Genomic DNA, 27,229 nt, shown 5'->3' with positions numbered 1-27,229 from the left:
GTGTTTGTATACTTCTATGCCCGAGCTTTTGTCTGTCAAACGAGCGTTTCGCTTTATTTGCCTAAGACCATCCAGCTCCGCATCGAAATGTCCGTACATAGAAGTATGCGATTGCATTAAATGTAGTGATACTTTTGCGCGTTGCGCTGTAAACATTTCGAACTTTTAGATTTGCAAAATCTAAGACGGTGACGTCAACCGGAAGTGTAAATAACTTCTCTTTAGGGTTCTGTTCATTGGAGATTTCATGGAAAACATTGACAGTAAGGTCAACTTATCCACAGGAAAGAAAGACTTGGAAGATGCCCGGACCCTAAAGGGAAGTTATTTACACTACTGGTTGACGTCGCCGTCGTAGATTTTGAATACGGCATACAGTACTTTATGGAGTGGTATTTTGGTATAATTGTGGGAAACAGAAGACATCAGTACTGTAGAGCTGCTGTAAATCAGTAATGCACTTTTCCCCTTAATAGGAAAACGTTACTCTAGTGTTGGGATCCCTGTGTTTACTCAGAGTATTATGGGCTATTGAGAGCACATGGCATGAGTGAGTTTGTTTGTAATGTTAAAAATAAAATAAAATAAAATAAAATAAATAAAAACTTTTTTTTAAATGATTGCGTTTGTGGAGTAACCACTTTAATCTATTAACTGAAAGCCGATTAAAGGACCTGAAGAATTTCCTCAGCTTTATTCTCGTCACCAGAGGATTTACATATGTGATTATTCATTAGAGGGGTACTGTCTCAATGTTCTTTAAGCTATACCCTATTTCAGAAGTCGATAACTAACTATTTACAATATTTTCTTATTATTCTCAATTATGCTAATGAACGATGTAAGTTGTGAACCAATTGATACTTCGACGTCTTTTAAAAGCACTCGAAAAGAAACATGCTTCGAGTCTAGATCTTCAATAAATCTGATTGGCCAACGTTGTAAACAATTCGGATTCACTCGTGGACTGTTGGTACTACATGTCCCATTCTTGGTTTGCAATCAATCCCAAGAGAGCACAATAACAAAAGGGATGTCCGCCATGTTGGAAGATATAACAAAAGAATTCATTGAAAAATCTTTTGTCAAATTCTTCCAACATGGCGGCTATGACGTCTATTGCAAACGAAGAATACTTGATTGTTTTATTCTAAGCTCGTACGCATAGCGTAAGGTAAAGACTACAAATAGATAAATAACTTAGTTAATATGATATAATAAATAGGAAAAACTACGAAACATAAGACTGCAAAAACGATTAGAAATAAGGGAAACGAATGACTTGCATTTGTGTATGAAGGGACGAACTGCGAGCACCAAATAACTAAGTATTAGCATAGAGGGCGTATATAAAGCATACAAAAACTCCCAAGGGACTAGGCTAACAATGACGAAAATACTTAGACTGAAACGAGTGAAACAAAAGCTATAGAGCACTTATATAAACAAATCTAGGACAAAGAAAATTACACCAAAACTCGTTATCGGCTATTCAGATCTAACATGGACTGTTATTGGCTAAAAGCACTAGGGGCAAATGTTCATGTGATTGGTTAATACTGTTATAAACTTAGGCTCTTTTTATAGACGTGCGCAATGTGATTGCATGGAAAACACTATCGTATCAGAGATTCACATGCTTTTGGCTAATCCCTAGTCTCCCTACTGCTGTCCCGCAGTATTCACAAACACAGGAACTCCAGTAATAGGCAAATAACTTCCGGGTGCCATCTGCATCATGGGTATGGCGTTACCCTGCATGGCTTGCATGTCGCCTTGCATTGGCACGCCTGGCAGGCTACTGTACATCATGGGTACCATTACAGCTGCACCTTGCTGCGTCATAACACCCTGAGCAGCGGTCGGCTGGTGAATAACCTAGGGGGAAAGTGTTAGGGAAAACTACATAAAAACAAATTTTGTATTGCTTAATTTGTGCAGTCTTTACTTTTCTGCTTGTATTTTAGAATATTTCATGCTGAAATGAGGCAACACCTGAGTAAATGAGTCTGTAATCAATACATACAGCAACAAGCTGACTTTGATTTGCCCATAGGTTGTTTCAGGGTGTGATGAATATCTACTCAGTACCTGTTGCTCCTCGTGCGATCCAGAATCTGAATCTGGCTCTTCTCCCACTTGGTTAAGGCAACAGAAGGAACCACAGCAACACATAACACACCAGAGTGACAGGAGTATAATGAATGATGCCACGATGATCATAGAAATATATATTGCCAAAAGGATATGGCAATTGTTCCACCAGATTCTAGGCTCAACTTTGGAACATAAACCACTTTTGCGAATTTCGAGTGTCGGCTGTAAGTAAGCGAATGTGAGATCATATATTGCGTATGATTCAGATCCAAGCAGGATAAGAGAGCAGATAAAATATGTCGTTATCTGAAAGAGCAGAAAACAAGAATATACTATGTCTGAGATCCTGTAGAATTCTTTCTTCCTTCTCTCCCTTCTAGCCTTTTTTCCTCCATCCTGTCTGAACTTCCTTTTGTTTTCTTCCGACTTCCGGTAATACTTCCTCGCTTCCTCGCTTCCTCGCTTCCTTCCCTGCCTGTAAAGCTGGTATAGTTTCTTGTAACAGCAAAAAGGGACTCCTAGTCTAGTCGAATTCGGCCCAAGTTACCTAAAATATTTTCTACTGATTTTCACCCCTCCCCTGTTGGTATCTGATAGTCATAAATCAATTTTTATGGACTTTTATTTACTGTACATCATTAGTCCTTCTTGTCTTACCTGGAGCATATTTCGTGAATATTTTGGCTTACTTGTTCTTGCTCCAATTACTCCAGTTAGCTGACTCTAATGTTGAAACATGGAAGTACTTCAGTAATCATCTCACCTGATAATACATTCTCAACAAAAAATAACACAGTCCAACATACCATACCCATGCATTACGTTTGCAATATTTCTCAAATTAAGTTTTTTGGACGTCAATCAAAGTGTTTCAGTGCCATTATCGACAAACATAAAGTTTTAATTTAATGGCATGGGCACTTGTCAATGGAATCGTCTTTATTGACGCCAACTGAAACCTTTTTTTTTTCGCGATTGCAAATCTATACGATTTTACGCTATCTGAGAGCTAGTGTGCCAAATTTAAGAGTCAGAGTGTTTCCATGTTGAATTTACGGAGAACCACAAAGTCTTCGAGGCCACTGCTTAGTATATGATCATTGGATCGTATTAATTCTTGAAGTCCACCTAAACCTTTCTGGGCTCCTGGAGAATCAAATGCATTGAATGATTTTTCAGTTGTGACATCCCTTTGTTAAGGTCAACAAAACAAAGGAAAATTAGACACTGTCAGGTAATCTAGATGATTCGAGTAGGGTTTTGGGGTCACTAAAGTATTTTAGATTGATCGACATCTTAAGTGAGGCATGTTACCAAAACAAAATTTTCTCACTAAGAAACATACAAAAAAATTAAAGTTCATTTATTTGTCAGGTTTGATTCGTGCCATGGTCCTGTACGTTACATTCTACGATATTTAGCTGCAGAAACTTTTATACAAGTGAAGTGCGCATTTCCTAAAAGTATTTTGCATTTTCCGATACATAAATATGTATAAACTTATACCAAGAAAAACTTATCCCGAGGTTGAAAAGAATGAAAATTATTATTATTATTATTATTTAACAGTGCTTAGCTTTCTTAGAGCAATTCAGTATGAATTAATTAACTCGTGTGAAATCCTGCAAATGCAAGTCTTAAACTTCTGATACTACGTTGATAAAATGTATTCTGCCTTGAATTTAACACACACGAAGACAAAATATTTTAGCTAACAGTATGCGCCGGTATATAAAGAGTTGTTAAGTTGCTTTCTCACTGGACTCTTAAGATGGCTTCTCTGCTCAGGGTGTCATTCACCACCAACAACTGGATCAGTTTGATTTGTCGAAAAGATCTTACGTATTTCTAAAATTCAAACCGATGTTTGCTTCAAATGTAAAATGCATCAAATATTTTTAATAGGTCACCATAAATTTGTCGCAAACCTACCAACGAAACGAAATAGCTTAGGGCATTATCATTATTTATCGGGGGAGGGCCACTAGAATTGAGGGGAGGGTCATATTTTTTTGAATTCATGTTTGGGGATGGTCACATTAAACTTGGTTCATAAAGGGAGGGTTACATTTTTTTGAATGCCTTCTTTAATATAATATTTTGAATGACAAAAAGTATCACTAGTCATAGATTTTCCATTAAGATTTCACTTTTGTGCGAGCTATTATTCTGCCTGTATTTCACCGCGAGTCAGTGCATATTACACCTTTTGCTGTTCATTAAGAGAAAATGTACATTCATTTGTGCCAATAGTTGTATCAATAACGTGTAATGTACTTTCATCAACACCACAAGTAACATCATTAGCGCGGATCAACTTTCAATAACGATATTTGAATATGCGTGTACATTCATAGGCATCAATGGACAATCAATAGCGCGTTTGTACATTCATATGCGCAGAATGTATTTTCTTTTGCGCGAAATTCAACTTCAATAACACCAAATGACAAACAGTAGCATTTATGGACAATCATTTACCCAAAAGTGAAAATTCATTAGTGCTATTAGCATAATCATTGACAATCTATAATGCGTTTGGACAATCATGAGGGTCAATGTTATATTCTATAGCGTGGTTCGACAAACATTTGCATGATTCGAATGAACAATAAGAGAAATAAAACAATCATTAGCGATTTTTGTTTATCACTTTAAAACATATAAAAAAAACTCAGGTAACTGCCTCCATAATAGCGGCTGCGTAGGAGAATAGCAATTAGCTCACTTAAAGCAGCAATCAAAGCCGACATCAGCCGTCCAGAGATCCAACAACATACGAACGATCGGGCTGAGGCAAGATGACAAGGGATTGCTCTAGGTCACTATAGAACGCAGTTGCTAATGGAAGGGCTCCAGAGAAATGTGGCAACTATCACTATCGCTAAATGTGGTCAGTGGTTCAGTTATATGCAAACGTATTTGCCACGATGTATAAATGGCGAAGAAATTAAAGGCTAAAATAGATAAAAAATCGCTAATGATTGTTTTATTTCTCTTATTGTTCATTCGAATCATGCAAATGTTTGTCGAACCACGCTATAGAATATAACATTGACCCTCATGATTGTCCAAACGCATTATAGATTGTCAGTGATTATGCTAATAGCACTAATGAATTTTCACTTTTGGGTAAATGATTGTCCATAAATGCAATTGTTTGTCATTTGGTGTTATTGAAGTTGAATTTCGCGCAAAAGAAAATACATTCTGCGCATATGAATGTACAAACGCGCTATTGATTGTCCATTGATGCCTATGAATGTACACGTATATTCAAATATCGTTATTGAAAGTTGGTCCGCGCTAATGATGTTACTTGTGGTGTTGATGAAAGTACATTACACGTTATTGATACAACTATTGGCACAAATGAATGTACATTTTCTGTTAATGAACAGCAAAAGGTGTAGAACGTTTTCACATAACGGGTTATCTTATGATAATGAGTTCGATGAGTTATATATAATATGCTAATAATATGACACGCGAATAGAGCAGTTGTCGTGAAAAGCTCACGGCACGAACACGTTCTTGACACGGCTAGGGATACGCTGGCCAATCATATTGCTCGAAAATTCACACTCCATCATTTCAAATACCCAGAACACGGCATAAACACGGCGCGGACACGGTCACGCCAAAGTCACGGCACTTTCAGACCAATTTCATTGCGCGAGAAAAAAATCAGCCAATTAAAATTCTAGAAAACATCACGGTCACGGCACGGCACTGAACTTTTCACAGTCATACGAAAACTGCACTATGCTGCACGCTTCGCTGACTTTCCTAATAATAGATATGTTTTACAGCGTCATTTCCTACTTCTTACTGGGTCAGATTCAGACATCTTTTCTTCACTACTATCTGATAAAATGTCACTTTCATCGTCAAAATACTTAACAGAAACAATATACAATATATCATCATTACATCAAAGCACCAGAATCAAAGAAAGGTCAATGTCTAGGCCAAGCCTTTTTTAGAAAGATTCAGTGCTTTATAGATACACATTATTCTATTGGAGAACTCTTTTTTGAATTTACACGTAAGAGCTGCAAAGACAGTCTTGGTAAGTAATCAATATTACCCTTTGTTTGATCTCATTTCAAAAGTTGACAAAATCCTTTCTGATATAAAATTAGGAAACATGTGTGAATTCTGTATTGGTGCGGTGAAAAGGCCTTGAAATGTAGTCCGCAGCCGGAACCATAGAAAATCGCGCCGTTCTCCTAAAATAAAAATCTGATGAAGTTTTTAATATTTTTCTCATAAATAGTTCATCTGGGCCTACATTTGGGCTAAGTAAGAAGAATTTCGTTTTTTTAATTTTATTTTACACACCTTTGGTCGATTTTTACAGCGACCCCCGCTCTTAAAATGCCTTCCTATTTACACAATCGAGACAAGTCTGTATCTAGGAGACTAAGCAGATTTTGAAGTGTTCGTCGATGTTGTTTTAACAAAAAATACAATGCTTATGATCTAGAAGCTTCATTGTGGCATTTCCATGATCATTTACTACTCACCCATAAACCAATGAGAATTGGATAGCCGTAAATCCAGTACTTCCAAAAGAATTCGGGGGAAAGGAAATTCTCTCCGGTGCTTTTCTTTTTATCATTTATTTTATGGACAAGCCGAGACAACTGAATGCCTGCGAAAGTTGAAGCCAGGGATGTGAAAAAGGATCCGAAAAAGATGATTGATTTTGATGTACATCTCGCTGATTTAACACTCAAAGCCATGGCTTGACAAAGGATGGCAACACAAAGATACCACCCCGGATTGAATCCTCATTTGCATTTACTTCCTCATGTATTGACAATAGAGAAAAACGCTTGCTCATGCGTACATTTCATCACTTTTTCTAAGAATTGTGAGAAAATAGATGTTTGTTTTCTCCAAGTATACAAAAAAAATTCATTAGTATACTTTTGTCAGACCAAGATACTGTATTAAAAAACACAATATGAAAGAATTAGCCTTAATTTTAAAGCATGGACACTAAGTTTTGGCATTTTGTGAAATCCAATTATCAGGCATTTTTGAAAGTCAAATTTACTTAATGTTTTGACTAATTTGCATACGGATTCAGAGCATAGGCAGACGATTTTCACTTGTGTCCGCATTGACAGTATACATTTTTGATATTAAGTGGTTATTTAGGACTAATAATTATTTGCCGGCTTTAGGGACCCGTCATTATTTATCACCTGGGGGTGTGAGGATTTTAGGGGGGATCACTCGATTTCAGAAAGCAAAGAGGGGGGGACTAGTTACACTTAAAGACCTTCCAGGGGGGGATCATTTGTCATATATAAGCTTGACTCATCAAAGTTAAAAATTAAAAATGCATTTACTTTGATACCTGTAGATGTTAGGTAGAAATATGATTTATAATACAAGTAATTAACTTCGCGTTTATCATATTGAATATTCACGAAATAACTAAAGTTAACTAGTGAAAAAGATTGTTGTTCATATGAAACTATTTGCAAATTAAAAAGTACTATACCAATTGAAAACTTTCTTTGTTTATAATGGCGATAAAGTTTATATGATGTCATAAGCTGATTAAAGATCAAGCTCCGCGCCATCCCCTTCAGCCTCGTCTGTTTCTCCACTACTATCTACTTCAATTTCATCATTTGTGTCATTTACTTCACCCTGGACGTTGGAACTGGTTGATGCTTCACCATTCTTTGCTCTCAATATCTCCGCTACCTGCTGCAGACGTTCCGTTAATACCTTGGTGAAAACACTTCTTTCTAGCACGCCACACCAGTGGGTCTAGGTGTAGCGGACGTTTTACAAGATTTCTGGTGAAGTCTCCGTTTATTTTTTCAACAACAGTGAAGGATTTATTCTCTTTAATAGAGTCAAAAATCTGGGATGCGACTTCGATGGAAGTTAAATTCCCCAACAGAGAACGAGCTCTTTGCTTGAGTCGTTTTTCCTTGTTTTTCCTGATCTTTTTTCTATTCTCCTTTTTTTTTTTAAAGAAGAAGAAGCTTTATTCGTGTGCATAGGAAACCTCTTGACAAGTTGATGTGAGTGGTCGTGAGCTTCATAGAGCTGGACTGCAGCTCTTCATTTAACGTAGCAACTTTTTTTTTTCACCTCTTCTAAATAGGCCAGCTCATCCTCTGCGTATAGTTTTAGTGTGTGGTTATCTGAGAAGACTTCCTTGCGTTTGCTTTCGATAGACGCCAGTATTTCAGATGCTTTCGTTAAGGCACTGTTAACATCATTTAAACAAGACTCACACTTCTCCACGTCGCTGCTTGAACAATTCTCTATACTTTTGAGAAACTTATTGATATTTTGGCAAACTCCCTATTTCTCATTCCTTAACTGTTGTTAACTTTTTTTGAAAGCTCCTCGATTTGATTATTAAGAGCACAACGCATTTGTTGTTGCTGAAGGAGGTATGTCTTGAATCCAGCCTGCTTGTGTCGGAATGCAGACTTGTAAATCTGTGGGACAATGCTGTTGAAAAACTTCAATATGTTTGTGTGTGGATTTGGCAGAATATACTTTTGCCTTGGCTCCTCGTCCGGTATCAGGGATGATTCATTTTTCAAAATTTTCAACTGGCCAGTGCTACCAAATGAAAGAATTGACTGCTTTCGTTTCTTGTCAAATTTGTCAAATTTGTTGTTTACTGCCTTCAATCTACTTTGTTCTCGGTTTTTTAAGTCGAAAGTCGACCTATCTGATAAGAGGGGGGATCACCAAAATTACCAGACCTTATGAGGGGGGATCACTGAGAAGTGATATAACGTTTGGGGAGGATCAGTCAAAGTTAGTTGAAAGCATGCAAAAATCCTCACCCCCCCCCCCCCCCGGGCATCGATCAGATGTGAAGGTTTTTTTCCTATTTAATTTAAGTTTCTTAGATATGAAGAAAGACTTTCAATTCTTAGAATTATTTTTATTTACTGACTTAAAATAACCGGAGACCGTACTTCCAGACCTCGAATGCTGAAGCGTTGTGATTGGATGGTAGCCCGAAGCACTTTCTCAGACAATGATTTAAAACCGTAGGCCCTGTCTCCCAAACCTACAGTAAAATTGGGAATATAAGAAAAGAACCTGTCGAAGGCCTTACACAACCTAGCGCCCATATATCTATCGATAGCTTTTAATTTACAAATTTTTTTTTATTATTCTCAATTATGCTAATGAACGATGTAAGTTGTGAACCAATCAATACTTCAACGTCTTGTAAAAGCACTGCGAAAAGAATCTGATTGGCCAACGTTGTAAACCACTCGGACTCACTCGTGGACTACAAAAAGAATCTTTATTGACAATAAGAAATAAATATTTACAAGATCATAATTTGTTAAGAACTAATCAGGGAGAAAAAACATCACGATAATAATGATATTAAAATGTCCTAATCCTAAAACTCAAAATCTAGCTCGGCAATTATCGAGTTCAAAGTCAGTTTCTTGTACATTTGATCTTGAACGTCTGACTGTTCTAGAACCCCTGAGACAGAGTAAGGCGGATCTCAATAAAGCGAAAGACACTCTGGAGCGTATTCAGGAGATTGTGTTGTCATAGTTCTCTCCTTTCTTTGCTGCTATTAACTCAGCCAACCTACTGTGATATCTCTTGCACTCTTCGCCCATGCCCCCTGTTGTCGTAAATACTAATGGCGTAAACGTTCCCTGCTCCACTTCTTACTCATGGACTATTATTGGCTGAAAAGCAGTAGTGGCAAATGTTCATGTGATTGGTTAATACTGTTATAAACTTAGCCTCTTTTTATAGACTTGCGCAATGTGATTGCATGGAAAACACTATCGTATCAGAGATTCACATGCTTTGGGCTAATCCCTAGTCTCCCTACTGCTGTCCCGTAGTATTCACAAACACAGGAACTCCAGTAATTGGCGAACAACTTCCGGGTGCCATCTGCATCATGGGTATGGCGTTACACTGCATGGCTTGCATGTCGCCTTGCATTGGCACGCCTGGCAGGCTACTGTTGTACATCATAGGTACCATTACAGCTGCACCTTGCTGCATCATTACGCCCTGAGCAGCGGTCGGCTGGCGAATAACCTAGGGGGGAAGTGTTAGGGAAAACTACTTAAAAACAAATTTTGTATTGTTTAATTTGTGCATTCTTAACTTTTCTGCTTGTATTTTAGAATATTTCATGCTGAAATGAGGCAACACCTGAGTAAATGAGTCTGTAATCAATACACACAGCGACATGCTGACTTTGATTTGCCCATAGGTTGTTTCAGGGTATGATAAATATCTACTCAGTACCTGTTGCTCCTCATGCGAACTAGAATCTGAATCTGGCTCTTGTCCCACTTGGTTAAGGCAACAGAAGGAACCACAGCAACACATAACACACCAGAGTGACAGGAGTATAATGAATGCTGCCACGATGATCATAGAAATATATATTGCCAAAAGGATATGGCAATTGTTCCACCAGATTCTAGGCTTAAGCTTGGAACATAAACCACTTTTGCGAATTTCGAGTGTCGGCTGTAAGTAAGCGAATATGAGATCATATATTGCGTATGATTCAGATCCAAGCAGGATAAGAGAGCAGATAAAATATGTCGTTATCTGAAAGAGCAGAAAACAAGAATATACATTCTTGGTTAATTAAATCGAATAGTTCCTTGTTGGTTGTTTTGAGGTTTTGTTGTTGTTGCTTTGTTTTTTTTTCTTTGTCAATTGTAACGTTTTTCATTTCCCTGAGGATGGCCGAGTAGGCCGAAAGCTCGGAACATATTTATTAAATCTATGGTTGATAGCTCGGAACATATTTATTTAATCTATGGTTGATAAGACAAATTATTATGAAGAATATACATGTCTGAGATGCACAGTATAGGGCTAAAGGAACGCACTGTAGAATTCTTTCTTCCTTCTCTCCCTTCTTGCCTTTTTTCCTCCATCCTGTCTAAACTTCCTTTTGTTTTCTTCCGGCTTCCGGTAATACTTCCTTGGTTCCTTGGTTCCTTGCTTCCTTGCTTCCTTGCTCCCTTGCATAGTTTCTTGTAACAACAAAAAGGGACTCCTAGTCATGGTGAATTCGGTCCACGTTACCTAAAATATTTTCTACTGATTTTCACCCCTCCACTGTTGGTATCTGATAGTCATCAATCAATTTTTATGGATTTTAATTTACTCTACATCATTAGTCCTTCTTGTCTTACCTGGAGCATATTTCGTGAATATTTTGGTTTACTTGTTCTTGCTCCAAATGCTCCAGTTAGCTGACTCTAAGGTTGAAACATGGAAGTGCTTCAGTAATCATTTCACCTGATAATACATACTCAACAAAAAATGTAACTTGAAGAACACATAGTCCAACATACCAGGCCCATGCATTGCTTTTGCAATATTTCTCAAATTAGGTTTTTTTGGACCTCAATCAAAACGTTTCAGTGCCATTATCGAGAAAAATTTATGAAGTTTTAATTCAAGAGCACGTGTCTATGAAATCCATGGAAACATCTTTATTGACACGATTTTACGCTATCTGAGAACTTCTCAAATGTGTGCCAAATTTTAGAGTCAGAGTGTTTCCATGTTGAATTTACGGAGAACCACAAAGTTTTCGAGGCCACTGCTTAATATATGATCATTGAACCGTGTTAATTCTTGAAGTCCACCTAAACCTTTCTGGGCTCCTGGAGAATCAAATGCATTGAATGATTTTTCAGTTGTGACATCCCTTTGTTAAGGTCAACAAAACAAAGGAAAATTAGACACTGTCAGGTAATCTAGATGATTTGAGTAGGGTTTTGGGGTCACTGAAGTATTTCAGATTGATCGACATCTTAAGTGAGGCATGTTACCAAAACAAAATTTTCTTACTAGGAAACATACAAAAAAATTAAAGTTCATTTATTTGTCAGGTTTGATTCGAGCCATGGTCCTGTACGTTACTTTGTACCATATATAGCTGCAGAAAATTTAGTACCAGTAACTAAGTGCGCGTTTCCTAAAAGTATTTTGCATCAAACAGTATCTTAATTCAGGCAGGTTGCCAAAACTTTTATCTCACAAAGTGCGTATTTCAGTATTTGTCTGGTTTATTTGAAGTAAAGCTTCTGCACGTTACCCAACGCGGTATTCATTATGCGTAGATATGTGATTGCAAAAACATTACAAGTCTCTGTGATATTCCTCGGCAAACTTGTGTATAAAGTAATTATAATTTTCCGATATAAACTTATACCAAGGAATAGACCCTCTGTATCCAATTCTTTCTGAATCCTATCCCGAGGTTTAAAAGAATGAAAATCATTATCATTAATCAAAAAAGATGTCCGTCAACCTTGAGAAGGGACTAGATTCTTTTGCATCTTCCATCCCTAGATTGAAGAAGTGCAATGGGTTTACAAATTCGGCATGAGGATGCTATCAAAACTTTCTTTTGTCAGAATTCTGCCTTAAATTTATCAGACACGAAGACAAAATATTTTAGCTGACAGTTACGTTATATAAGACTTCAGTGTTAAGTTGCTTTCTCACTGGAATCTTAAGATGACTTATGCTCAGGGTGTCATTCACCACCAACAACTAGTTCAGTTTGATTTGTCGAAAAGATCGTACGTATTTACATGAAAACCTAAGGCCTGCGAGCGCTTCTGTGGCCGCTACCAGATCATTATGTGGAACTGAAGCTCCCCTTTGAAATTCGAGCTTGTTCTTACATGTCAAGCAATTCAATTTAAAGCAAGGTTAAAGACGTTTCTTTTTAAAAGAGTTTACAGTGTTTAGTTCTATTCCATTAAGAATAAATATACATTTCTAAAATTCAAACTGATGTTTGCTTCAAATGTAAAATGTATCATCGATTTTTTTAAGGATCTAAGGGGTCACCATGAGTTTGTCTAAAAATGTACCAACGAAACAAAATAGTTTAGAGAAAACTAAGTTTCTTTGCCAGCTCTTTTGCTTAATTAATTACATACAAATATGCAAAACAAGAAGTAATTTATAAATTGTTGTGGTTTATGTATAATTCGGATAATTATAAACGTAGGTTACTCCCAGGTTACTAACTAACATTTAGTGTTGGGTGTTTTTAAACACATTACAAGTCTCTTAAAAGAGTGAGTCTCCCTAAAAATCAAACATTAGGTGGCAAAGCTCAAAAAATCAAAATCGCTCAAACTTTCACCATTTATAACCCATGGTTAGGTGAGAAATGCTGTGGGCTTGGTTTGTAAAAATACTTTTTATTTTGCGAGAAATCCGTGAAAAACTGAAATTAGATGTGGACGTAAAAAAATCACCTTCAAAATCGTCCATATTCAACGGCCTCGTGTGACTCGGAAAAGAAACTTACAAACCTCTATTTTATACCATTGAAACACTCGACTCTTCGTGAATGTATTTCGTGAATTTCAGTTAAATTGGGATAATCTTTGCTTTGGAAAGAAGTTGTTAGAAAACGCTACCAAATTCATAACGAAATATGGAGGTACACTACAAAAAATTTTTGTTCCACTGCCTTTTGCTCAAAATTCAAGAAATTTTAGAAATAAAACCCAGAAGGGTACTAGATTTTAAATATATAAAAATATTTCTGGGCAAATGCAAGCGCGCTCTGTAATCCAGTGCTGAGTTTGGCGTATTTTTAGGAATCGGTCATGAGTTCTAATATTGCGTGACAGGCCGTGACAGTACTGTCATTACTATTTACACTGTTATTTGCCGTGGTATTATTTAATTTCTTTTGAAGATCATGTAGAAACTTCCATTTGAGTTATATATCACCCAATGAATGAAAGACCTGCAAAATATATGGTAGAAAGTTACAGGTTATATCCAAAGTTTGAAACTAAATACTGGTATGCAAATTTAGCTGAGAAATTCCGTGAGACACTACTGGGAATTAAGCAGTTTAATATACTTTCCCCACTTGCTATGAAAGTTATGAAATGAAGACAATCGACGCAGGAATACATAATCTGTATTATTATAATCATTTTTATTTTCCCTAAACTTTAGCGGCATCCTTTGTTTGTGTTCATCAAAGATTGAAATCAACAAGTGTATGTTCGTGATTGTGCTGCGGTTATTCATTTCAAGTATTCTAGGTGGAAGCTAGTAATTTTCATATCTTTTAAACTGAAATGGAAGTATCTTGTCATTTTCAAAGTAGAACCGGTACTGCTTGTTCATTTGAGAGAAGGGATGTCAAAAAGAACATCGAGATTATTCCTCTTCGCGCCTACTGTAAGGACATCAGTACTCATAAATCTCTGTGGACTTTTACTGGAGTAGATACAGAAACTGAACTGATTTTAGCACGATCTGGTATTTTCAACGTTGGTGAGAAACAGGTACCATCTGCCCGCATCACAGATCAGAGCTTGGTTTAGGTTGGCGACGTAATTCCAACAAGTGTTCCGTCCCACAAGAAATATCGAAACACGAGAAAAGAAAAGGAGATCGCGGGATTTCTTTGTCGATATCTGAACAGATTTTGCAGAGGACAGGTGTGCTTGTTCAAGTTGGTTCAGGTAAACTTAGTTTGAAAACAAGTCACAACGCTTGCATTTTGGAATGCAGAGAACGACATCAGTAATTTATGATAATAAGCATACAGTTAATTATTGACAATATGGTTCTTGCGCTACATCTGACAAAGTTGTAAAAGTTTCAGCCACCTTTTATCTTGCTCTACGCTTTTGTTCTTTTTACGTGGAAATGTGCATATCACTGATTTCTGTAACTATTTCATATCCAAAGGTATTTGTAGGCATTGTAGAGAAAGTTTCAATGTGTGCAAAGAAACCCAAAGTGGTTGTTTATATGATCAGGGGGACTGCGACACACCCCGCAGCATACAAGCCCTTTCGAATGAGATCGGTTCTCTTAAATTGGTAAGTATAGCATCTTTAAACATTTAGAAAGATAGAGAGAGATAAGTTTATTAAAAATATATAACGTTGCAGCTGTAATGTGTTGTTAAATCTACAAGTTTTTGATTTTGGGGAACAAAAACTCGTGTCCGTCGAAGACTATAACGTCAAACATGACATGTAAGAACTAAAAAATCAAGGCGTAATATGTATTTATGCATGCACTGACGTCTGAGACAAAGAGCATGGGGAACCTACCATGCATTTGTGTTAAAATTCCGGCGCCCTGTACCGAATACCCGGAGAAAAACTTGCCGCTAAAATGTAGTTAAAGTTGCTCCTATTGAATAGCTAAAACTGTTGAAGTACGCCTCAGATTCCCCCTAACACCCGTATTCGCGCTGTTAAATGTGCGTAAATCCACAGTCTCGCCGCTTTAATTCCTGCCCTGTCCCCGGGCGTCTGGGGACGGGGATTTTCACTAATGCTCTATATAATGGATTTTCGTCGTATGCCATCTCTTTATTGGATCGTTTGTATTATCTTGTTGTGATGCACACAAAGTGTGGCGAGAAAATAAAAGTGATTAGGGTGACAAACCTTCAAGTTTATTAATACACCCCTAACTTTAATAGGCTTCAGGACGAGTAATTCAGTCATCTGACTGAAATGTAACTGTTTTACCATTGTCATACCATTGTCATACCATTGTCATACCTGTCATACCATTGAAAATACCCTTAAGCCGAAGTGTTTGATGGGAGGGAGGCAGATGGCGTGCTGCTAAATAGAGCTAGTTCAAAAACGTTGAATACTGAATACTAGCACTGTATGTGTTCCAAGACCAAATGCATTATGGGTCACAGTAACATTGTCTAAAGTATGACCAATAATAATTGTTCATTTATTTTTAGTTTGTGCATCCAATATGAAATATGAAACATAGCTGCATACGAATAGCAAATACCTGTATATTTACTTTTTATTTCAAATTAACGAGATCCCAAATACCATTTGCACTTGCAATGCGCTATACACCCTTCTCATAATGGCTGATGAACGCACGTAAACGAGGTCACCCAGTCATCTTGCAAAGTTGAGCAAAGCTGATCATTCAAAATAAAGGCTGTTAGCGCTAATTAAGATCAAAACAAATGTCATTTTTTATACTTTTCTTCTTTAAAGTCATTTCATGTAATTTTATATCTTTTATCGTGAAATAATGACTGGGTGACCTCGTTTTCGTGCACTTGTCAGCCATTATGAGAAGGGTGTATTCGGTATGTATACAGTATTCAATATTTAACCTTTTTTGTTGCAGCTTTCCTTAGATTGACTGTACAATCATGCTAGCTTATGTTCGCAATTTCACGAAAGAAAATAGCTCACTGCAGTTTTCTACTGTCTTTGTATCGTTAAGGGAGAGAATGAGGAGGTGAAGCTTTCCACACCTACTTTATTGTCTTTGCCAGCAGACACACCCATCAGTCTCTATAAGCCTTTAGAAAGTTCAGAAGAATCTGACAAGGAAACCGAACCATCCAGTAACAGCTGCCGAACTAAGTTAAATGCGTTTTTGTCCAGTAGAGATATAAGTCCTGTACGGAATCAGCTTAAGACCTCGTGGCAGTCTACTAAAGGACGAACAAGACGATATTATACACGGAAAGCACGGCAAGCAGTTCAAGCCGTTCTTGAGGAGATAGCACCAAGAGACGTGGAAAGCCTTTGGGATGCTATGAGCAGTTCAAGGAACGTAGCTCAAGAAATCCCATTAAATCAAGAAGACGATGTAGATTCTGTTTTAGTAGATGCCTTGAATGAATGCTATAAGAACGCTAAACACTGGGGTACGCGTCGTCAAATACTTTCGATTATAGCTGACAAAGTCACCTTTAAGACACTTAAGCGGTGGATTCCAGACCTGACGCGCTATAGATTTAACATTGCTAGACATCATCGACTTCTTCATGGGCGTGGTGCTGCATTACCTGACACTGCTCGTACTAGAATGTATGTATCTACGGGACAGCTAAGCCACTTCATTGACTTTATCACAAGTGCACATATTGTACAGGACCTCCCATTCGGTGAAAGGAAGTTAAAGCTATCGTCCAGTGAAGAAATAGTTGTTCCCAATGTCATCAGGACTGTCATCCCGGCACAAATTATTCAGCAGTACGAATTGTTTTGTAGCGAAGAAGGCTTCAAGCCCATGCGACGTAGTACCCTCTACAGAATATTGGATGTGTGTTCTGCTTCAATAAGGAAATCTCTCCAAGGTTTAGATTATTTTGGAGCGCAGGGTGCCAGAGCGTTTGAAGACCTAGAGCAAGTTGTCGATTGCCTTGGAGATAGCAACGGACTGGGTTTGTCTTGGGCAAAGGCAAAGAAAGAGCAACTAAAGGAAGCCAAGAGATACCTGAAGGGTGATTACAAGGTATGTCAAGAAATATATTAGAATACAAACTTTTCTAATAGCCTAGTTATCTGAAGATACTTTGGGTGGGGTTTGACAGAATAAGAACAAGCAATATTTTATTAATGTTTTCAAGACTAATAAACTATGTATTTTATTGTGTTTCTAATTGAATAGTATGAGAATTATCTCGTCTCCTGGCGCAATTTCACTATTCTCTGACATTTGTTCATGCAGTCGTTTTTTTCTCCTTTGGGGTTCATCTTCTTGCCAACTTTTCCAAGGGTTCCAAAGATTCTATATAAGAAATTAAGGTTATTTTATCTAATTTAAGGTTCACGTGTCCAAAAGTTCCACGGTTCCAGACCACTGTCGTGTGTACGCTTTAAGTCATCCCAATGATAAGCATTACAAAGGCACGTGTGACCATACCCACAACGCAAGTTGCGATCGTTGTTCTCTTCTGGAGTCGGTCATTACAGAGATTGAAGAGAATTTGAAAGTTGTCGATTGCTTGGAAGATGAAAGGCAAGAAATGTCCTTCCTGTTCTCACAGGCAAAGCAGGATATACATGCCTGGAAATCTCATCTTCTTCGCCCTATCAATCAGGATGAATGTAGACTGGACATACTCAGAGACCTGGATCATTCTTCAGTGTTATTAGTCTCTGACTGGGCGATGAAATACATTCCTCGTAAATTTCGCGAAAGTCAGTCGGATTGGTTCGCCAAACGAGGTATTTCGTGGCACCTAGCCGTAGCTATTAGAAAGAAGGATGGAGTTATGCAGATGATGACATTTGCGCATGTATTCGAGAAGTCTATTTCCCAAGATAGCTGCGCAGTACTGTCCGTTCTGAACGATGTATTCAGACAGCTCAAAGAAATAATGCCAGAACTAACAAAAGTTCATCTGAGGCAGGACAATGCTGCCTGCTACCACAGTGCGCAGACCCTTATTACCGTCCCTCAAGTCGCTAAATACAATGATGTAGAAATATCACGAATTGACTTTTCGGATCCACAGGGTGGAAAGGGCTCGTGTGACCGTAAGGCGGCCACGATTAAGTCACACATGGCGCGGTATTTAAATGCTGGACACGACCTTGAAACATCTTTTCAAATGAAAGAGGCCATGGACTCGTCTGGCGGCGTGCAGGGGGTAAGTACAACAGTGTGTAGTCAACCTACAAACCGATTGAAGAAAGTCAACAAGTTGGAAAAAATCAGTTACATCAACAACATTCAGTTTAGCAAGACAGGACTCAAGGTTTGGAGAGCGTATAACATTGGCCCTGGGAACGAATTGCCTTGGAAGAAATTCGACGTACCTGATGAAGGGGAACTACCAACAGTCGAGTGTAGGATGTGCGGCAATGCGAAATTTGTACCCGTTAAATCCAGGAAAGCAAATTGCAAACAGCCAAAGAGTGGCACAGCTAACAATTCTGACAGCAGATTATCAGAATCCACTGAGCCCAATGACGCATGCCAAGAACCTGGTTTGTTTACTTGTCCTGAAGAAGGATGCATAAAATCGTATGTGAGGTATTCATCCCTTCAGACGCACATGGAATGCGGAAAGCACAAACGCTGTTTAGAACAGGAGACCCTTTATGACAAGGCTATCAAAGAGTACGCAACCAAGCTAGAAAGTGGTACAAGTCAAGTTCCCGTTATTCATCAGCAAGGTACCAGCTCACCTTCATCGCCATCATCTGCTCTTAAAATGGGTTGGGCGCTGAAATCTACACGTAAGCGTAAGAGATTCTCTGACAAGCAAAAAGAGTACCTTAATGCTAAGTTTCTGATAGGAGAGACCACTGGGAAGAAAGTTGACCCATCTGATGTGTCTAGAGAAATGAGAACTGCAAAAGACATTAACGGAATGAGCTTATTTGATAGTGACGAGTTTTTGTCTACGCAACAGCTCCGTAGTTATTTTTCCCGCATGGCTGCGAAGCGTAGTACTGTGCCGGATGAATTAGAAAGTGACGATGAAGAGGATGCCGACTTGGAAAATGAGTTACACCATGAACTCCAAAACCAGGTTCTGGCCGACATCAGTGTTCAACACTCACACCCAATTATGCATGATTCCAGTAATATTTGTGAAATGGTAATGAGCTCCAAGATCAAATCGCTTTCGATAGCCAAGTTGCAGGACATTTGTCAAGCCCTTGGCCTTGACACATCAGACATTGTTGTCAGGAGAAAGAAGCCTTACGTAGACATGCTTACCAATTTGGTCAAGGGTTGTGATTGCAACCAATAGCTAGATGATAGACCCTTCGAAATCGTAAAATATCAAGTTGTGTTCCTTGATTGAAGGCTCCTTTTTCTGTGTCTAAATATTCACAAATACTAAAGGCAAAGCAACTTCAATAAACAAGAACGCTTTGACAGCCCACGGGACTCTCACTTGAACACATGATCATTCTGTATAAAAATGAGGCTAACCCTCCAGTTTTTTTTTTCCGTATTTCTACTCAGCCGTTTTTCTTCTTAATAATCGAGTCACTATGAAACTGGTACTGACACTGTAAATGGTATGAAGGCAACACCAAGAACAATTTTTGATATTTTCAAGAACTCACTTCTAGATAATTTGAGGTATTTGACCGTTCATCCATGGAATTCTGTGTATATTGGTATCGCAAAACATATGGATTATTTCGCAACCCTCCCAACCTCCCCCCACCCCTCCTTGGCCGGTTCTGTATTTTGTATTATATATACTAGAGGAAAAAATTAAATGCGCAATATAGTGTTCTATGTTTTACTATGAATTCAAGAAAAAAAAGCAAATTGGTGTTGTACAGAACAGTTTTTTTTATTTAAAAGCATAAATTATCGGGCTTCAGATTCCTAGACTCGACATCATTGGGGAAAATAGAAATTATTATAATAATACAGATTATTTATTCCTGCGTCGATTATCTTCATTTCATAACTTTCATAGCAAGTGGGGAAAGTATATTAAACTGCTTAATTCCCAGTAGTGTCTCACGGAATTTCTCAGCTAAATTTGCATACCAGTATTTAGTTTCAAACTTTGGATATAACCTGTAACTTTCTACCATATATTTTGCAGGTCTTTCATTCATTGGGTGATATATAACTCAAATGGAAGTTTCTACATGATCTTCAAAAGGAATTAAATAATACCACGGCAAATAACAGTGTAAATAGTAATGACAGTACTGTCACGGCCTGTCACGCAATATTAGAACTCATGACCGATTCCTAAAAATACGCCAAACTCAGCACTGGATTACAGAGCGCGCTTGCATTTGCCCAGAAATATTTTTATAAATAAATTAAATAGTACGCACGCTGTGATTGGTTGATAGCCATGTTTGCATGAGGGTATGTAAACACAGTTGTGACGTCACAACTTTCGTGTTTTCCCGGTACAAGTTCAAAAATTAAAAATTTACAGTTTCTTTCGAGGAAAAAAACGCCCCCAAAAATGTATTTTGAAGACGAAGTTCCAAATTTTGACTTGTGTCAGGGCCACAGGCATAACCCTATGGTCTCATGCAGGTCTTTCTGATCGTAATATCATGACAATCTCTCGTTGGTCACCGCAAAGAGAATTCCCTCAGGAGCTACAACACGGCCCCACACGTCCTTCGTCAGGAAAGCTTCGGTTGTTCAGCGACGTGCTTTCTCATGATTTAAATGCACCGCCCGATAAAGAATACAAGTATTTCAAGGAAACAGTCAGCAGCTTCAAACGTTTTCCAGCGATAGCTCTTCAGCTCCACAAAATATCTTCTCGAGGCAAGACGAAACAATCAACTTCGCTGCCATGTTTTCTCGCTGTCAAATTGAGCAAAACCACGTTTCTTTCAACCGAGAATTCCATTCACAGTGACACTTGTTATCCACTTTTGATCACTTTCGTAAAGATAATCAATTCTGAAATCTTTTATTAAGATTTCTATTCAATCTTTGGACATTTCTTTGTATTTGTTTTAAAGTTTTAGAATGATAAATGTTTAAAATATATAGCTAGCGATTCTTTCTCGCTTCACATTTGCCTCCTTGGCGTTTATTACACAAAATTTTATTGGCTAACGATCGAAGTTCGTGATGTATGGAGAATTTGTATTTTGATATGAGAATCAAATTCAAATAAAGATTTATTTTCTTGCAAGTGGTAATGTTTTCCGTTAGTATTTATTTTATAAAAGCAATAGAAAACTTTTTTCTCTGTGTTTACATAGCCTGATAGCAACACTCGGGGGGTTGGGAGAATTCTCGACAGTTATGCAAACCCTCGACTACGTCTCGGGTTTGTATAACCGTCTCGAATTCTCCCAACCTCCCCTCGTGTTGCTATCAGGCTATGTAAACACGGAAAAAGTTTTCTATTGCTTAAATATTTAAAATCTAGTACCCTTCTGGGTTTTATTTCTAAAATTTCTTGAATTTTGAGCAAAAGGCAGTGGAACAAAAAATTTTTGTAGTGTACCTCCATATTTCGTTATGAATTTGGTAGCGTTTTCTAACAACTTCTTTCCAAAGCAAAGATTATCCCAATTTAACTGAAATTCACGAAATACATTCACGAAGAGTCGAGTGTTTCAATGGTATAAAATAGAGGTTTGTAAGTTTCTTTTCCGAGTCACACGAGGCCGTTGAATATGGACGATTTTGAAGGTGATTTTTTTACGTCCACATCTAATTTCAGTTTTTCACGGATTTCTCGCAAAATAAAAAGTATTTTTACAAACCAAGCCCACAGCATTTCTCACCTAACCATGGGCAACAAATGGTGAAAGTTTGAGCGATTTTGAATTTTTGAGCCTTGCCACAAATTTTCGATTTTGTTTGATTTTTAGGGAGACGCGCTCTTAATGCCTTCCTATTTACACAGTCGAGACAAGTCTGTGTCTAGAGACTAAAGCAGATTTTAAAGTGGTCGCCAATGTTGATTTAACAAAAAATACAATGCATATACCTAATACAATGATCGCAGAAACTTCAGTATGGTATTTCCATTAAATTACTTTTAGGCTTTGATCATTTACTACTCACCCATAAACCAATGAGAATTGGATAGCCGTAAATCCAGTACTTCCAAAAGAATTCGGGGGAAAGGAAATTCTCTCCGGTGCTTTTCTTTTTAACATTTAATTTATGGACAAGCCGAGACAACTGAATGCCTGTGAAAGTTGAAGCCAGGGATGTGAAAAAGAATCCGAAAAAGATGATTGATTTTGATGTACATCTCGCTGATCTAACACTCAAAGCCATGGCTCGAACGTACTTAGTCCACACAGTGATATCCAATGCCCTACAAAGGAAATATGATCACCACTGACAACGCAAAGATACCCACCCCGGATTGAATCCTCATTGGAATTTACTTCCGCATGGCTGTCGTATTGATAGGATACATTTTTGATTTCAAGTGATTATTTACGACTAATTATTTGCCGGCTTTATGGCATATCAGAAATATTTGATCAGAAGAAAAGTTATTTTGAACGTGCCTACAAACTTAAATTGGAATTTTTTGTCGCCTTTATTAAAATAATTCATTTCACGGTATGGATAAAATGTGAAGTTTTTTTTTTACTAGTTAAATTAAGTTTATCAGCTAAGAAGAAAGACTTTCACTTCTTAGGATTATTTTTATTTACTGACTTAAAATAACCGGAAACTTTACTACCAGACCTCGAATGCTGAAGCGTTGTATGGTAACGCGAAGCATTTTCTCAGACAAAGGACTTAAAACCGTAGGCCATGTCTCCCAGCCCTTCCTAACCTGGGGGAAAAATTCCTAAACTCCTAAATTGGGGATATGAAAGAACCTGATGAAGGCCTTACACAAACTAGCCGCGTCCATATATCTGTGTGACTTGATTGCACCCTCTGTTCCCTCTGGCTCACGGCTTAAGATCATCATCTTTAAATATCTTAACAAGACAATCTTATAATCTCACTGAATCCTATGGCAAAAGAAGCTTTTCTTAGGCAGCCCCTGAACTATGGAATGATCTTCCACCTAACATTAGATCTTGCCACTGAATTTCAACTTTTAAAAGTAATGCAAAGACATAGCTTTTTAGGTAAGGAAGAGCAGAAGTTTGAAATGGCTTATAAACTTACCAATGTCATCCAACTCAAGATATATCGAAAAGTTGACATTCACCGGCGGATGAAACTTAATATGAGGCTGGACAACCTCTTCAGACATTATTTAGAACGCTCTATCTATAAACGCTATACAAACGATAAAGCGGAGATCACAAAACATGTTACATGTGCTTCACACTAAGCCATTAAGTCTAAGACGCATTAAAAAAAGTATTTATATCATTATAATGTGGTTTTCTGTAGGGACAGCGGCTATTGGAGAGTGGAAGATGTCCATGACCTCTTCCCCATTTTTTTAGTGTTTCTTTCCCTAAAAAACAATGACTGGGGTTCACACTAAGTCGTTGATTCTAAGACGCTTTAAGGACCTTTGTCCTTTCTTCAGCGTCCTACATTCACGCCTAGTCTAACATGGGTTACACGCAACAAATTCAAGAACGTGGCCTGAACAACGTGCTGACTTCAAGCAATTGTTTCATCATTGCGCACAACTGGAATAGCAACCATTTGCATGGGCGTGGCTTGACTTTGCTGTTGGAATTCCTGATTGACAGGCGCCACGTGTACTTGCTGGCTTGACGGCATTACAGGAACAGCTTGCACCATGACAGGGTTAGGTTGTGCCATAAAGTGCATGGTATCGGCTCTCATCATGGGTACCATTGCTGTACCCTGCATCATGACCCCCTGCTGACCACCCATCATCTATAAAACAGAAAAAAATACCTTTCTATTATACAATAACAATTAGTTAATTAATAATTTGCTGATTATATATCGACATTTTTATTAACTGGGTAAGTGAAATCCAACTGAAATTTAGTACATTAGTTAGGTTGTGAGGGACGAAAGTAAAAACTCTCAATGGAATTCAAATGCATAAAGAATCGACCTCACGCACTCATGCAAAATTGACCTCTGTTCCTTTGGCGTAAAATATTAAAAATTACCAGCAGATAGTTAGATAAAGGGCACTTGGACACCGAATGTGGTTGGATTTCTATAGGGTTTTTTTCCTTTCGATTATTTGAATTAAATTAACGTTATGCTTGTTTACTTAACTTGTGTCCGTGTTCCTTCGTTCGCTGTTGTAATGCAGAATCAAATTCACCTTAAGTTCCATATAGAGCCCTCTATATGACCATATTATCTCTTTATTAACCATATTAACTCTGGACGGTTGAATATTACTGACGTAAGGAGCATCACGCGGTCGCGTTGTTGTTGGTATAGTACAAACAGAATCAAGTACGGAATGGCCGTTAAAGAAGTAACGCTCATAGGCTATTCAAACCGTTTGACCTTTGGAATGAAAACGTCTGCATTACAACAGCGAACGAAGGAACACGGACACAAGATAAGTAAACAAGCATAACGTTAATTTAATTCAAATAATCGAAAGGAAAAAAAACCTATAGAAATCCAACCACATTCGGTGTCCTAGTGCCCTTGATTAGATCTTCCCCGTGGCTCGGATGACAACGTTAAGCTTGATTTGATTTACATTTTGACCTGGGAATATTCAACTTACTTGTTGTCGTGCTGGCAAGGGCTCTGGTTCAACTTCTGTATGGCAGCAGAATGAAGCAAGGCAGCATATTATGGCCCACGAAGACAAAAGAAAAACCAGTATGGCTAAGCCCAAAAGTGAGCTTCCTATGGCAACAAATACTACATTGCAAGAACCATTATTTTTGCACGTGTCACCGTTTATCTTTATCAATAACCTCAAAGTGGATATTATGGTGCTGAAGTCGTAGATCGCGTAGGCCGATAGTCCAGCAACCATCAGTGAAAATATGAACAGTGTGACGATCTGTTATAAGACGGGGAAAAAAAGATACCCAGCTGCATAATCAGGGCCGTAGCCACCGGTACAGTTGGTCCGGTTTCAACCGGACCAACTTTCAGGGAAAAAATATAAGAAAAATATCTTGAAAATGTAAGAAAAACCGAAAACCCTCCAAAATCGGACCAATCAGAAAATTGTGGCTACGGCCCTGATAATTGAGGTTTGTGAGGCAGGGGGGAGACTCCGCGCTCGAGTAAGGACAGGACAGGACAGGACAGGACAGGACAGGACAGGAAGAGAAAACTCGTGAAGGACTGAAAGTATGCCATGTATGCGAGGATCTGGAAAAGTCATAAGTGTGCTGATTCGTAGAAAGGGAATAGCACATTCAATTGCAATGAGCAATAATACAAATGTGCAGATAGACAACGTTCAATGAATTATAATAACTTACTTGACACATGTCGCGGTGGGCACGGTGACCACTTGCACAACAACCAATGCACCCAGTGATCATGGTCTGGATGTAAAGACATACAATTCATCAACTGAATTGAAGTGATTGAGGATAATATGACTCAATTATGATTATGAAAACAACAGATTAATTGACTGGTATGGTAAAAGGAGCATGCTCTAGTTGTAAAAGTAAATGTACTTTCCAATCAGTTGGTATATAAAGTATCATGCCATTCCTTTTAATAATGTGATCGAAGCAATGAAGCAAGTTAGAGTCTCGTATAGCCAGCAACAAATAAAACAGTCAGGCAGTTTTGTACTTTGGAAATTCAAGTTCTCGTACTAAACAACATGGCTTGAAGTTCGCTAATTATAAACTGTCAGCTCCTATTTCTAGCCCGAAGCTCTTGTTGTTCTAGTGCAGGGGATGGGGCAAGATGATTTGTTTTTACACTCTAAATGAACTGACTAAATGACTTCACTTTTTCGCTGTTAATAAGTTGATTGTTGCGAGTACTTACTATCAGTGCCAACAAAGAAGTATAACCAAGATTCCACCAAAACATCAATGATAGGTCAAGAGTAGAGGGAGCTTTTCCCTTCAACCAGCGATAGTGGAGAGTTTGATTTTTATAAATGATGGAAAAAGCTATGAAAAATCCTGCCGGAACGAAGATCAAAAGACCGAAAATGATCATCGAGATTGCTGCACATCTCGAAGATCTGACGCTCAAAGCCATTGTGGATCGAAAAGTACTTTTGAGTTGACCGCAAAACAAGGAAACGAGAAGCAACGCAGTTGAAATCACGAAGACGCCTTGAAGTCCAAAGCGCTAAAACAATTCTTGTTGCGTTTACTTCCTTGAGTATGACCTTTATAGCTATAGGCGGGGCTACGTGTGCGTATCACAAACTGACATTGAAATTAATAATACTTGGTTTAAGTAACGCAAATCTTAGCTTTATTTATAGATGATAACTCGAGCAATTAAAACTAAAGTTTTTACTGGGTTGCCTGTGGAAAACTAGTCTCAAAACTATCGTTATAGATATATACATGAATTTGTAATGACGGTACGCAGTAATGAAGCTGATAACATTTGCCGTAAGTGAAAGACTTTTCACTAAGTTTTGAATCGTTTTACTAACCGAGTCTTATTCCACTTTAATGGTTTGGATATTAAAAACACTTTAAGTGTACATAACAAGGATAAAAAGGTATTTTTAACAGTTTTATTTGATTCAGACGAGCTGAAACTAATAGGTCGGGAATTCCAAACCGGTCCAAACAAACCAATCAGTTTTACATGGTAATTTCAAAAAGTTAGCGAAAATCAAATGAAGAGTTGAATACATTTCTAAACGAATCAGTATGTCACTTATTTAGTCATGTACAGTTCCTGAAATAAAGACACTTTTTTCGTCAAACACGAAGGAGTCATAGTAGGTCAAGATTCAGTTGTGTAGGTCAAGATGGAGAGTATA

General features: G+C 37.9%; 3 protein-coding genes across 3 annotated transcripts; all 3 read right to left on the bottom strand.

The window, feature by feature from the left end:
- Positions 1 to 665: 665 nt before the first annotated feature.
- Positions 666 to 6,893, bottom strand: LOC116291622 (uncharacterized). Its single transcript, XM_031698805.2, has 4 exons — positions 6,627 to 6,893; positions 2,755 to 2,820; positions 2,092 to 2,403; positions 666 to 1,878 (listed from the first exon to the last, which is right to left on the bottom strand). The coding sequence occupies exons 1-4, from the start codon at positions 6,843 to 6,845 to the stop codon at positions 1,663 to 1,665; spliced, it is 813 nt and encodes a 270-aa protein (XP_031554665.2). The 5' UTR covers positions 6,846 to 6,893; the 3' UTR covers positions 666 to 1,662.
- A 781-nt stretch (positions 6,894 to 7,674) lies between these two features.
- On the bottom strand, positions 7,675 to 22,895 carry LOC148911794 (uncharacterized). Its single transcript, XM_089028757.1, has 6 exons — positions 22,429 to 22,895; positions 11,298 to 11,363; positions 10,390 to 10,701; positions 9,962 to 10,176; positions 8,221 to 8,338; positions 7,675 to 7,890 (listed from the first exon to the last, which is right to left on the bottom strand). Exons 1-6 carry the CDS (start codon positions 22,645 to 22,647, stop codon positions 7,675 to 7,677), a joined length of 1,146 nt encoding a protein of 381 aa, XP_088884883.1. The 5' UTR covers positions 22,648 to 22,895.
- A 112-nt stretch (positions 22,896 to 23,007) lies between these two features.
- Positions 23,008 to 26,606, bottom strand: LOC116292398 (uncharacterized). Its single transcript, XM_031699712.2, has 4 exons — positions 26,266 to 26,606; positions 25,740 to 25,805; positions 25,025 to 25,309; positions 23,008 to 24,198 (listed from the first exon to the last, which is right to left on the bottom strand). The coding sequence occupies exons 1-4, from the start codon at positions 26,482 to 26,484 to the stop codon at positions 23,956 to 23,958; spliced, it is 813 nt and encodes a 270-aa protein (XP_031555572.1). The 5' UTR covers positions 26,485 to 26,606; the 3' UTR covers positions 23,008 to 23,955.
- Between the last annotated feature and the right edge of the window lie 623 nt (positions 26,607 to 27,229).

The sequence above is a fragment of the Actinia tenebrosa genome, unplaced genomic scaffold (assembly GCF_029948245.1).
Source record: "Actinia tenebrosa isolate PJP-AT-01 unplaced genomic scaffold, QUT_ActTen_1.0 PGA_scaffold13__45_contigs__length_12533684, whole genome shotgun sequence".
Lineage (NCBI taxonomy): Eukaryota > Metazoa > Cnidaria > Anthozoa > Actiniaria > Actiniidae > Actinia > Actinia tenebrosa.
The sequence above is the reverse complement of the archived record's forward strand: the minus strand, read 5'-3'. Positions and strand labels throughout refer to the sequence as shown.

What these genes read in the sequence shown, in the direction of transcription:
- LOC116292398 (XM_031699712.2), bottom strand. Translation starts at nt 26,484, where the DNA reads ATGGCTTTGAGCGTCAGATCTTCGAGATGTGCAGCAATCTCGATGATC. An exon ending in CTTCTTTGTTGGCACTGATA is followed by an intron (nt 25,806 to 26,265) that starts GTAAGTACTCGC and finishes CTTTACATCCAG; the next exon opens with ACCATGATCACTGGGTGCAT. An exon ending in CCTTGCCAGCACGACAACAA is followed by an intron (nt 24,199 to 25,024) that starts GTAAGTTGAATA and finishes TCTGTTTTATAG; the next exon opens with ATGATGGGTGGTCAGCAGGG.
- LOC116291622 (XM_031698805.2), bottom strand. Translation starts at nt 6,845, where the DNA reads ATGGCTTTGAGTGTTAAATCAGCGAGATGTACATCAAAATCAATCATC. An exon ending in ATTCACGAAATATGCTCCAG is followed by an intron (nt 2,404 to 2,754) that starts GTAAGACAAGAA and finishes CTGCTCTTTCAG; the next exon opens with ATAACGACATATTTTATCTG. An exon ending in GATCGCACGAGGAGCAACAG is followed by an intron (nt 1,879 to 2,091) that starts GTACTGAGTAGA and finishes CTTTCCCCCTAG; the next exon opens with GTTATTCACCAGCCGACCGC.
- LOC148911794 (XM_089028757.1), bottom strand. Translation starts at nt 22,647, where the DNA reads ATGGCTTTGAGTGTTAGATCAGCGAGATGTACATCAAAATCAATCATC. An exon ending in CAATTCTCATTGGTTTATGG is followed by an intron (nt 11,364 to 22,428) that starts GTGAGTAGTAAA and finishes TTTCAACCTTAG; the next exon opens with AGTCAGCTAACTGGAGCATT. An exon ending in ATTCACGAAATATGCTCCAG is followed by an intron (nt 10,702 to 11,297) that starts GTAAGACAAGAA and finishes CTGCTCTTTCAG; the next exon opens with ATAACGACATATTTTATCTG.